The sequence below is a fragment of the Centrocercus urophasianus genome, unplaced genomic scaffold (genome assembly GCF_019232065.1).
Source record: "Centrocercus urophasianus isolate 14NV4802_14NV808 unplaced genomic scaffold, USGS_Curo_1.0 seq_27, whole genome shotgun sequence".
NCBI lineage: Eukaryota > Metazoa > Chordata > Aves > Galliformes > Phasianidae > Centrocercus > Centrocercus urophasianus.
The window spans coordinates 6099012-6112063 of record NW_024884833.1 but is presented as its reverse complement, the minus strand read 5'-3'; the positions used below and the strand labels follow the sequence as shown (position 1 = coordinate 6112063).

The 13052-nt window shown below is 40.6% G+C and overlaps 1 protein-coding gene across 3 annotated transcripts; it reads left to right on the top strand.

The window, feature by feature from the left end:
- Nucleotides 1-232: 232 nt before the first annotated feature.
- Nucleotides 233-12726, top strand: PLIN2 (perilipin 2). Of its 3 annotated transcripts, none has more exons than XM_042826871.1 (9): nt 233-324; nt 2520-2576; nt 2672-2867; nt 3503-3585; nt 4003-4288; nt 4585-4769; nt 5455-5589; nt 6250-6540; nt 12495-12726. In XM_042826871.1, the coding sequence occupies exons 2-9, from the start codon at nt 2547-2549 to the stop codon at nt 12627-12629; spliced, it is 1341 nt and encodes a 446-aa protein (XP_042682805.1). In that variant the 5' UTR covers nt 233-324; nt 2520-2546; the 3' UTR covers nt 12630-12726. The 3 variants fall into 3 exon arrangements, with proteins under 3 accessions (XP_042682805.1, XP_042682804.1, XP_042682807.1); XM_042826870.1 differs by lacking the exon at nt 12495-12726 and adding an exon at nt 7345-7815; XM_042826873.1 differs by lacking the exon at nt 12495-12726 and having other exon boundaries at nt 6250-7153.
- The last annotated feature ends 326 nt before the right edge of the window (nt 12727-13052 follow it).

Sequence of the window (13052 nt, the reverse complement as noted above, 5' to 3'; positions counted from 1 at the left end):
ACGCTCGATCGCAACACTGGTAATTCCGCACCCCACGCCTGCTGGTGACTTCCAGCAGTCAAACAACCGACCGGCCTCGCTGCGGGCGCTGCAAGGCCAACGGGGGCGGCTGGCTGGCGCCGCGGCACCGCGCGTTCGCGGGGCGGGGCGCAAGGCGGCGGTGACGCGCGGCTCGGGGAGGCGTTGCTCTCGCGAGAGCGCGGCAGCGCGCGGCCAGCGGCGGCCGCTCCCCATAAAAAGAGGGACGCGGCCTGGCCTCCATACTGTGCGGCGGCGCTCGAGCTTCGAGGCGGCGGTGGCTGTGACGGCGCGTTTCTTCTCCGGGTGAGTACCGCCCGGTTCTCATCGGCCGTCCGGGGCTGCGGGAGCCCTCGGCGACCTCGAGGCCGGTTCCGCAACATGGCTGAGCTCGGTGGCCGCCTGCCTGCCGGCCTCGCCGGGGGCTGCGGCTTCCCGCTTCGCGGGGCCGCCCCCCTGCCTCCGTCATCGCATCGGCCGCTCTGCTGCCCCCGCGGGCGGCGGGTGCCCGTCCGCTGCTGGCTGCGTCCTGCCTGCTCGGTGAGGGCGACCCGGACCTGCTGCTGTGGAGATGTGCGGGTCCCGGGCTTGCCGGGTGTGTCTCTGCAGATTTAGTTCAACCTCTCTGCATTCATTCTGCACGTTATAGCGAGGCAGCTTGTGAACAGTGTGAGCCTCTATTGGTGTAACTTGAGTGAGAACTGTACTGACGTTATTGGTGCTTTTTGCAGTCGTCCAAGTGTTCTCAAGATCTGGGCCACAGTGATGGCTCACGTTTCAAGCTTGACTCAATTACGCTAACTGGAGTGAGTAATGAGTAAAACTACTCATGGCAGATTCTTCATCCCTCCTTCAGGCATCCTAAATTACAGGTTTAGTGAACTGTTAGCTTAAGAACAACTGTGTGGCTTTTCTTCCTAACTGGTTCTACAGTTAGGACCAATTATGTGCATTTCTCTAGAAAAATAAATGAATCCATGTGTCATAATTTTTTTTTGTAATTCTCTGGTGAACTGCTGTACTTAAGTTGCTGTTTCTTGTGTGTCATAAAATCACAGATTTGTCAGGGCTGGAAAAGGCCTCAAAGATCATCCAGTCCAACCATCCACCTATGACCTATAATTCCCCACTCTGCCATGCCCCTTAGTAGAACATCTAAGTTCTTGAATGCCTCTAGGGACAGTGATTTGACCACATCCCTGGGAAGCCCATTCCAGGGTCTGGCTACTCTTCTTGAGAAGAAATGCTATGAATGTCCAACCTGAACCCCTGTGGTGCAACTTGTGCCCATTCCTTCTAGTCCTACTGCTAGTTACACAGGAGAAAAGGCTGACTCCCTCCTTGCCACAACCTTCTTTCATGTATTATGTAGAGAGCTACAAGATCTTCCCTGAGCCACCTCTTCTCCAGACTAAACGTTCCCAGTTCTCTCAGCTGTTCCCCATAAGACTTGTTCTCCAGACCCTTCCCCAGCTTCATTACCTTTCTTTGGGCGTGCTTCGTGGCTGCAGTATCTTTCGTGTAGTGAGGGGTCCCAAACAGCATGGTACTTGAGGTGCAGTCTCATGAGAGCTGACAGGGGAATGATCACTTCACTGCTTCTGCTGGCAGCACTGTTTCTGATACGCGCCAGGGTGCCATTGGCCTTTTTGGCTATCTGGGCACACTACTGGCTGTCTTGTTTCAACCATCAGAAACAAGAAGATTCATGATATGTATATCCAACATGAAATTAAGACTCAAAATGAAGTCAAATATTTGCCCAACCAGTTTGTTATTAAATTCTTGGTTATTTAAGCCTGGGAATGGGAAGAAGGATGAAGAAAGTGATAGTAAAAAGGTCACAAATAAAAGCAAGGGCTCATCATATGAATGCAGCGATAACTCCCACCAGTGTTGCGATGTTCCGTGATTCTGGGAACATACAATATAGGAAAAAGAAGTTTTTGTTTTTGTGGAATCCTTATGTATACTGTATAGTCTGGTGCAGGCTTATCAACATCAGATAAGCCAAGGGCTCCACACAAGGCTGTGCCTCCACATCTTGGGCGTAGTCTGGAATGTGACTGGTTTGAAGACATTCCCTTTATCTTCCTTGTTCCTGACACCCTGGTGTAGGCAGAGATACCTCCAGTTGTCCTTGCATTCCACAGTAATCTTTGAGACAAAAGCTTTTTGTGTGGCGTCTCACACTGGCTCATGTTTTGCCATGCGTCCACCAACACCGTGGGTCCATTTCTTCCATACAGTCCTCCAGTGACTCTGCACCAAGCCTGTGTCTTACTTGTATTGCCTAACCCGAAGAAAGCACTTAAGAAACAAAGGTTTTTGAACTTCAAAGTGATACAGTAAAACATAGCTCTTGCTTGCAAGAAAGTTCACATCTTTAATCCTCTTTATCTTTGGGATTGATTACAAAGGAATTTTGTCAGTTTGAAAGCCTGGTGTTTAGATAAAGTTGCTTATGAGGATATGCTAACTCTGATATGCTCCTGTCATAGGCTCTGTAAGATTCAAGACCTGAAAAAATGGCATTAGCAGCAATTGATCCACAACAGGTAAGTTCAAGTTAGCCCAGTAGTTTGTTTGTTTGTTTGTTTTTAACTGTCGAGCTTAGAAAAATGAGTAAACTAGCTTCTTTCTTTTTAAACAGAACATTGTATCGAGGGTAGCAAACCTTCCTTTGGTGAGCTCCACTTACGATATGGTGTCTACAGCCTACATAACCACAAAGGATAACCATCCCTATTTGAAGTCAGTATGTGAGATAGCAGAGAAAGGAGTGAAGACAATTACTTCAGTAGCCATGACTAGTGCTATGCCTATCATCCAGAAACTGGAACCACAGAGTAAGGCTAATATGGGGTTGCTGATAACTTTAATTCAGCTGATTGGTTTTTTTTTTATATCCAGATGTGCTTACAATTAAACATGGTAGTGCTGGTTTGGTGCTGACTGAACCTGTTGCATTGCTTGTTGAGTAACTGATGTAACTGATTACATGATGGGTATGATTTCGGGAGGGGGAATTCCAAATGCTAAGCAAATTCAAGCTTTTGTAACACTGAACTGACTGGCTCCTCTTAAGTTGCAGGGTGGTTAAGTAGTCTCTTGCTCAACACCTTCCTCACCTTTCACCTGTTTTCAAGTTCTACTTTGTACTTTCTCTCAAGAGAACGACTTGTGACACAGTTGCCAAATTTAAACACAAGACTTTTGCAACCAGTTTCCTAATTCTGGCAGAAGCCTCAGCTTGTTACAACAGCTGCTTGTAAGGTCTAAGAAAAGACTGTGTCAGCTAGTGAGCTTGCTTAGGGCGTGATAAAAGCTGTCTTCTTTTTGAGGCTTAGTTGCCTCAAATCTCAATGAGAAGGGGGGAGAAGCTTTTTTGTGTGTGCTGTTGTGTTGAGCGCCATTCTAAGAAGTATCAGCTGGAATTAAGACAAACACATCTTAAATCAATCATTGTTTTTTTTTTCTATAGTTGTGGTTGCCAACAACTATGCTTGTATAGGTCTTGATAAAATTGAAGAGAGACTTCCTATACTGAATCAACCCACTGATAAGGTAAGTCCTTTCCATGTACATATATTAAGCAGAAGAGCATGTATACTGATTGTAGTTTCTGCTATCTCTAAAAATGCGAGGAGGAGAGTTTCTATAAACCACACTTGCTTCACAGATTAGAAGCCATGAGGAGATAAAGGATGTTTCTATAGAACACCTTCTTGCTTTTTGAAGGTCACTGAGCCCTGTTTTTATTTTTTTCTTTTCCTTAAAAGAAGTTAGCCCACTATTTAACATAGGTGTAGCTACTCTTCACTGGTGGACATCTATTTTTTTTAAGTATCTTTTTCCTGTGCAGTATGAAGAGGATGTGTGATTTATGTTACTGTTAGTTTTAGTATAATTGTTTCTAGGGTTATGTAGCTCTCCCTAGCAAATTTTATTTATTTCTGTGAACTAACATATTTTCTTTGGCAGGTTGTTGCCAATGCTAAGGGTGTAGTTGTTGGAGCCAGAGAAGCTGTAACAACCACCATGACTGGTGCCAAGGAAACTGTTGCTCACAAAATCACTGGAGTTGTGGGCAAGACTAAAGAAGCAGTGCAAGACAGTGTAGAAATGACTAAGTCTGTTGTCAATGGTGGCATCAACACTGTCTTGGGAAGTCGTGTGGTGCAAATGATGAGCAGTGGAATGGACAGTGCTCTCACTAAATCAGAGACCCTTGTAGACCAGTATCTCCCACTAACAGAAGCAGAACTAGGTAAGACCATTTCAAGATTTAATTTTGTTAGTATACTTATACTGGAGAAACAGTAAGCAATCATCTGCTTACTAGTTGTTTGTAATGGAGATGGGGCATGTGCTTCCCAAACTGCCTTGTTGATAGATAGTCAAGTAGAATGGATGTTAGGTCCCTATACTTCAGAATTCTATCAACTAAACCTCTAGTTAAGACTGTGAGCAAGTCCAGTAATCAGTTGTTACTAAGCAAACACTTTATCTTGCTAATCTAAAGCTTTCTTCCACTGATCAATCTGCTTCCTTTCCAATTACCAGAAAGAGAAGCTGCGAAAGTTGAAGGTTTTGAAGTTGGAGTCCAAAAGCCAAGTTATTATGTTCGACTAGGATCTCTGTCTTCAAAGTTCCGTGCACGTGCCTACCAACAAGCCTTAAACAAAGTGAGAGATGCTAAACAAAAAGGCCAGGAGACAATTTCTCAGCTGCACAACACTGTTAGTCTGGTAAGTTTAAGCTTTTGCTTTAAGTGTGAAATGCTGCAAATGTTGGTATAGGGTTAGAGTACTGAGAAAAAGTGACATGGGAAAATAGGATTGCTCCCTGATTAAATGCATTTTCAAAATATTAAGAACATCATACTTGGTGCTTTTCACAACCAGATAGGAGAGATCCTACGTCAAAGTGATCTGCAAACAAACTACCAGTTCCTTTTAATTTTGAACACTGCAGAAATAGAAATAACATGTTAAAAAAGGTATTAATGTTCTGATACAACTTAGCGAAGATAATGTCTTGCAATTTGGAAACACTTTAGTGTGCTTTAACTAATTCTTCTATGCTAAAAAAAAAAGTAGGATGCTTCACTTGCTTTTCTTGCTGTGGGTGTTTAAGCATTTCTGGGTACTTCAGTAATCTGATATACATACCTTATGTACAACAGGAATTGTACATAAAGTTGTGGCCTTCTATGTACTTCCAATTCCTTTGTGTAGGAAGCTAGTTGGGGGAGTGTAAAATAGTTCAGGTAGATAGAGAAGTAAACTGCTTCTAGTTTTCTCTTTGAAGATAAGCAATGTGCTACATTCCCCAAAGTCACTTATCCTAAACTTCAGATGCTTAAAGGGTTACAAAGCCCTAATGAAACTGTTTTGGACTCTTTCTTTACTTCCTTGTTTGACTGTATTTCAGATCGAGTATGCCAGAAAGAACATGAATAGTGCCAATCAGAAACTTCTTGGTGCTCAGGAAAAGCTTTATCAATCCTGGGTAGAATGGAAGAAAAATACAGGTCAAAATGATGGTGATGAATCGCATAGTGCTGAGGTAAATAGATGTAAATCTAAACTAGAAATAAATGCATTGCATATTGTCAAGGTGATATTGGGCAAGATAACAGTCTGTGTAGTGCACAGAATACTTATGAGCAAATGTGGACTCTGAGTGCTGAAGCCCAGGACAACTGCTAGTGATTACTATGAAATGTAGGAGACATCCTGATTCATAAACTAGCCTACTTTTCTGCAAGCACTACTGGATTCATTGTCTTTTCAAAAGAGTAGTCATCCTGCTCAACATATGAGCTTGTTTAGATATCTGTACCTAGATAGCTGGGATTCCCTTATATGGCCAGACCAGAAATAGCAGTTTGTAAGTATAAAGCGGTTTGAGGAATAGTCATATGTAGCTTTGAACAGTGGCTCATTGACTAGAATATATTTACTTGCTATCACTTCTTATCCAGAGATGAAACAAGAGATTGCTTATCTTTGCTAGGAAGAAGCTGTCAGTGTTTCTGTTCCACAAAGTACTTGAACATTAAAAAATCAAGTACTTTCAAGTTATCTCTGACTCTTTGTTCTTAAACATTATTACATTATCTTCTACATCTTTTGCCCTTTTTGTTCTCCCTTGTCTCTTGAGCAACATGAAGCTAGTTATAGTCGTTAAAAATATACTGATGGGCTGTCATGCTTTTATTTCTAGCACATTGAGTCAAGAACTCTAGCTATTGCGCAGAGTCTCACTCAGCAGCTTCAGACCACCTGCCTCACACTGGTTACGAGCATACAGGGGCTGCCACAGAGTGTGCAGGATCAGGTTTACAGTGTTCGCTCAATGGCTGGTGATGTCTACGAAATCTTCCGATCAGCATCCTCCTTCCAGGAACTATCAGACAGCTTTCTTACTACTAGCAAAGGACAGCTGAAGAAAATGAAGGAGTCTCTGGATGATGTGATGGATTATCTTGTTAACAACACACCGCTCAACTGGCTGGTAGGTCCCTTTTACCCACAACTGCCTGGCCCTCAGCATGCTGAGAACGAAGGTGAAGGGGAGAAAAATTCCAGCCAGAAAGACAAACAGCTTGAACGCAATATTGAATAAATTGCACAGCATGTGTGTACCCTGCAGACTGGCCAAACAAGTGATGTTTAACAACTGTAGCTGTCAAAAAGTCTTGGAGAAAAAACATGGAGTGGTGAGAAGAGACTCTCCCACAAATGAGTTGTAAAGCTATTCTAAAACAGACATGATTAAGTGCCTAAAAATTGGCAGCTTACAGTTGTCAGGATGCCTTGTTTGTCTGTAAAGTCAAGAAACCTCACCTTGCTTATTAATGGTACTAATCGTTTTATTCTAAATTAGATAAATTGCAATTAAAAGCATTTCATTTGTTGTTTAATTTCTTATCAGAATAATCTCAGAATGGCTTGGGTTGGAAAGGTCTTCAAGGATCATCAGGTTGCAAGCCCCTTGCTGCTGGAAGGGTTGCCAACAGTTAGGTCAAGCACCAGGTGAGGTTGCAGGGTCCTATCCAGCCTGGCCTTGAATGCCTGCAGGGACGGGCCACCCACAACCTCTGGACAGCCTGTTCCAGGGCCTCACCTACCCTCTAAGCAGAAAAACTTCCCCTGACATCTAATCTAAGTCTTCCTTCCTTTAGTTTGAAACCATTCCCCCTTCTCCTATCACTATCTGCCAATGTTTTTTTTTTTTTTTTTTTTTTTTAAAAAAAAAGAGTTAAAATATCTCTTCTGTTTGTAATTCCCCTTTAAGTATAACAAAGTCTCCCCACAGCTGCAGGCCCAGCTCCTTCAGCCTGTCTCCATATTAGAGGTACACCTTCTGATCATCCTTGTGGCTCTCCTCCAGACCCTCTCCAAAAGCTCAGTATCTTCTCTGTGCTGGTGGCCCCGGACCTGGATGCAGTATTCCAGATGGGACCTCGTAAGGGTGGAGTAGAGAGGGATGCTCACCTCCCTCAACCAGCTGGCTTCTCTTCTGATGTAGCCCAGGGTACTGTTGGCCTTCAAGTGCTTGCTGTTGGCTCACATCAAATTTCTCATCTACCAGGACCCCTCAATCTTTCTTGGCAGGGTTACTCTCAAGAAGTTCTCCCGGACTGTACTCATATCTGGGATTGCTTTATTATACTTTAAGTTCACAGGGGCTTGCCTTTCAAGTTTATCAAAGTCCCTCTGGATGGCATCCCTTCATTCTACCATATCAACTGCACCACTCAGCTTGGTGCCATCTGCAAACTTGCTGAGGGTGCACTACATCCAGTCATCTGTGTCACTGATAAAGTCTTTAATAGGTACTTGTCCCAAGACAGACCCCTGGGGAATGCCACTCATTGCTGGCCTCCACCTGGACACAGAGCCATTGACCATAACCTTCTAGCTGTGGCCTTCCACCCGAGTCCTTATCTACCAAATAGTCCATCCTTCAAAATTTAGAGATAAGGATGTGCTGGGAAAGAAAGAAACCCAGCATGTAATAGCCTTACGTGCTATGAAATGCATTTAAAAGCTTTGCATTTTAGCTAAGTGTACTTAAATTCTGTATTTGCTGCAGATTATGCGTTTGATTATTATTTTGTATCTGGCTATCTTAAATGAACTGCTACCTAATTCATGAAAATACGTGCAGAAATCCATAGCAGGAAGTGGGGTTTCTGACTGAGTCAGCTTGAGTTACTTAAATGCTGTGCCATTGTTCTTACTAACAGTACAATTGTATTACACAGCAACTTGACTAAATCATTATCAAAGTGTATTTTTCATAACATAGTATAAAGACAAGATTCATGCTGTTTGTACCCAGCTGCCTGCTGTTGTATGTTTTTTTTGTAGCCAACTTTTTGTAATTCATTTTGTACTTTAGTAATAAATGCTTCAGCAGCCAAAGTCTGTCTCCATTTGAATGGTGTGCAAAACTTGTAACTTGCTGTTCTGTGACTCTTTCAAGCTGGGTCTGAGAGAAAGCAAGCTTGCAATGCAAAAGTAGACATTAAAAATGTGTTTGTGTGTGTCTGTGTGTATAGATAAGTAACATCTTCCTTCCTCCTTTTGAGTTCTTGTGTACCCTTCCATTCAGTCTTTGCTTTATTGTTGCTTTTTTTTGGTGTTTACTGTTAATGATCTCAGCTGTGAACTTGCAGATGGTCTTACACTGACTAAAAAGGATATAGGCAAAAGTCAACATTCTCTTCCCTTTAAGTGTTCTCTGAGTATGAAACTCCCAGCTACCTGCTTTGGCTGCTGGCTCCCTGTAGCCAGTATAAATTATTTCTTTAATTTTATGTATGCTCTTTTGAACTTGACTGATACGAATTTAACACTCCAGATTTTGGAGTTGTTCACCAGTAAGTCTTGTGATTCCTTGCTCTGCAAGGGAATTACTGTAACTCAGAAATAAGATGCCATGGTTTAGAGCTCTCCAGATAAATCTAGCGCTCTGTGCATTGCAATCATTTAATGTAGCAGCAATGGTCTTGGTTTCGAAGAGGTCATCAAGTAGAGTGATGCAAAGCTGGAGTTCCCTGTCAAAGGGAAGCCTGTCCCCTAGTCAAAGACGCAGTTAGGTGGCATGTTTATACATGGACCAGTGCCTCCTTCCTGGTATGGTTGTGAGCACTAGAACAAGTTATATACATTCTGGCCTTCTTATGGGAGTGGATTAAAACTTTTGGAATTTTAAAAAAATATAATAAAATTGTAATGATAGAGGACTATAGATCAGGATTCTAGAATTTTCAGCCTTAAATACTTGTTTTTTGCATAAGGGGTTTTTAAGTGTAAGTTAATATGAGGCAGCAAAATATCTTTCCATCTAGAACCTGAGTTAAGCCTCTTGTAATTCTTTCAGCAATTAATTCTGTTTTAAGTACTGACCAAGTTCTTTTTAATCTCTGTAATAAGAGTTATAGGATGCACCCTTTGTAGCAATGCTTTGAAGGAGAGCAGGGCTGATCAGGTTTGCAAGCAGCTGTTTATTCAATGAAGGGAATCTCCATTTTTATGCATATTTTTTAAAGCTCAGGTATTGCTACGGACCTTCAAACTGAAAAGAGGAATCAAATAAGATATATAAATGGCTCACTGTCTGAAGAGTGAGAAATAAACAGCAGTAATTGATATTACTGCAACAGTAAGAGCTTTCTGTCTGCCTTAAGTTGCACTCAGGATCGTACTCTTTTAGAGGGTTATCTAGCCTTACTAATGACCAGCAAGAAGACAAAAATAGAAAGCAAAGAAATAATTTCCCTGTCAAGTCCTGAGAAACGTTCATCTCACTGTGTATTATTGTGTGGCTTCTGTGTAAGTTATTTTGACTTTTTACAGCTGAGCTACAGCTAGTGTCCACAAACAGAGGAATGACTGGTTAAATATTTATGTAACGGCTGAGCTGACAGTATGTTGTGCCAAAACACTGCACAAAAACTTGATATCATTCTACTGTGGTTTCTTTTTTAACCTGCTTACAAAGCAAGTGTACAGAATATTAAGGAATTAGGAACCTTGGTTGGTGGAAGAGAAGGCTAAGTAATGGTGAATTAATATGATCCTGATTTATTATATCAAATGCAAGTCCTTGGATTTAAATTACTAGATTTTTCCTAATGAGGAATGCACTGGATGCTTGAACTGAACTGCAACACTAACTTGTGTGGATATGTTCTTGCTGGTAATCTTAGATGGTTTATCCTTGGACTATATTAATTACAATACTCAATAAAATTTTCTGCCTTTTTCTAGCACAGCCTGAAAGAATGTCTGCTAAAATGCCCACTAGAGTTAAGGATGACTTCGATATCTTCCAAAGTCATAGGTTTTTTGCAGCAGTATATGAAAACCTATGGACTGAAAATGATTAACGTTCTAATAACTGCTGAAAACTCAAATGGAAGGAGAAAAGCCTAAAATATGAACAAGAGCCTGCTCGTAAATTTTCCCTGTAATTTTACTAGTTTCTTAATTATTGCATATATCAAACAGTTCAGATACACTACACAGAAACTTAGAATCATCAACTTAGTATACTTTTAGTTCAAAAAACACGAGGGTTTTGTTTGGGCTACAGAGCTCTGACATTTTACAGAACCATGGAATTGCTTGAGTTGGAAGAGACCTTGGAATCTTGTTCCATTCATGCTAGTTGAAACTTCCCTTTTCACTTGCCATTGTTGCTTATCATCATTGGCTGAAAAGTATTAAATACAAACATTCATAAAAAAAAACTCCCCATAGTATGAAAGCTTCACAAGCATGTCCATAGCAGCACACATATTGGCAAAAACCACATTAAAAGATTTGTGTAAGCAAAAGACTTGCTGCTGGGCCCCAGCTAGTTTGCCTCAAACTGGAGGAAATTAAAAAAAAAAAAAAAAAAGTGGAAAGCTCTTGAAATCTCTTTAATTCTGTAGATATGACTAGTATTTTCTAAACTGAAGCTTACCGTAATACTATGGAGCTAGTGAAATAGTGAAAGAATTTAGGAACAACTGATAGATCATTTCTGCATTTTAAAAATAAACAGCTCTTCAGTCAAAAGAAAAAAAAAATCTCAAACCATCCAAGATAACGTTCCTCTAAGGCAGCTGATTTTTAAAAAGAGAAATAAAAACAGAAAGTTGAACTTAATTTTGTTAGTTTTTGAGCATGATATGTTCTTTATTTGCATAATCAGCAAATATTCAACGTATGGCTTGTTGGTGGTGTTGTGCAGTGCTTTGTTCAAGTTTTGTTAAGTTACTTGGACTGAAAATAGATCTCTTTTGAATACTACAATCTCTGATGACTAAAGACAAGTTCTTGTTTTGAAAGCAAACAAAGTAAGAATTACCTCTCAAATTGCTTGTGACTCAGCTCTAAAAAAAAAAAAAAAAATAGCAAGAAAAAGGAGATATGAGTTCAAAATTAAGTTAATGTTGACATTAACTTTTGGTTTGTAAGAGAGCAAAACTGCTGATGTATGTTTTGCATAATTTCATACAAGTTTTCTGTAAGCTTTGTGCTAGTCCATATAAGAAGATCTAACAACCTTATGGAGGAGTGGTATGAAGAAGGGTCCTATCTGATCTCATTCTCTGTTGCATACATTGACTTACTAGTTTGTTCCAACTTCTTATCAACTATGAAATGAGAGTATAACTAAACACAAAAGTGATATAAAAGTGAAGGTCTTTTACCTAAGCAAGCCTAAAACATCAGGAATTTGCACCGCTTTGGCTACACTGATGCAGGTAGTAATGTGTTTTCTTTTAAAAGAATGTAGCATGTTCAAAACTTAGATGAATAATACTGAGACAAACCCTGTTTTGCTCAGGTGCACCAGTACATTCCAGTTCAAAATTGCTTTGTGGATGTGAACATCTTACGTTAATGGGGTTAACTACATTAACTTACAGCATATGTGCTAAGGAAATTAAGAAAACACCAACTTCAGTCAGAGAGGTTGATCACCCTATGATCAATAGGATCAACATGGTCAGAAATAATAGAAATATCCTGTTCCTAACTTACAGAGAAAATTATCACTGATCAGACAGTTACTGAGCATGGTGACGTGCCCTACTCATTCCAAATACAGAATTGTGGAGTAGTTTGGATGGGAGGGACATCCAGTTTCAACCCTTGCTGTGGGCAGAACATTTCCTACTAGAATCAGACTGCCCAAGGCCCCATCCAGCCTGTTTAGCTCTATTCCATGCCTATTCTATTCTATGCCTACTATAAAATCCTTTCTTCTAAGCAACTGATTTATAGCTTACATAATATTTGGCCTTCATACCACGTTTGTGACTGAACATATTTAACTCTGTATTTAGTATTTTGAGTCTGATTTCAAGAAATGCTGAGCATGTTCATCTCTTGATTTCAGTCAGGAGTACAACATTTATTTAATTCTACTTTTGAATTTTTTTAAATTTTGTTCCTACACAGGTTCCAGATTTCACTATTACAGACCTGTCTTCAGAGTCAGATGATATCCCAGACATCTTGGATTTGGACGAAGAAGATCAGCAAGACTTTTCACGCACAAATGGCCCATATACTACAGGACAAAGAGCTGAATGAAGAGAAAGAGGAAAATGTATTTTTGATACATTGTATTCTTGCCACGTTTAACTTATATTTCTCCTTTTAAAAGTCAAATCTACCTAGCTTTGGACTTTTTTTTTTTTTTTTTTTTTTTTTTTTTTTTTTAAATCAGAGCTGTTTCTTCTAGCTGCATCAAAACTGACTATTCTTTCCAAGGACTACATGCTAAATTAATTTATTAGCTTTTGTGTCAAGCTCCTGTTCTACAAGCCAGGTATAGCCTAACGAGCATATCCAATGTTCTAGTATTTGCTAATTATTTGTATAGCTGTTTGTTTTCCAGTTGGCAACAGCCAAGAGAACACCCCAGTGCTTTGCATAAAGGGCTGCCAACAAAAGGAGTTTATGAGGATTTGCCCCACAACTTCTCCTTCCAGTCTTCCCAAAAAAAGCTCTTCT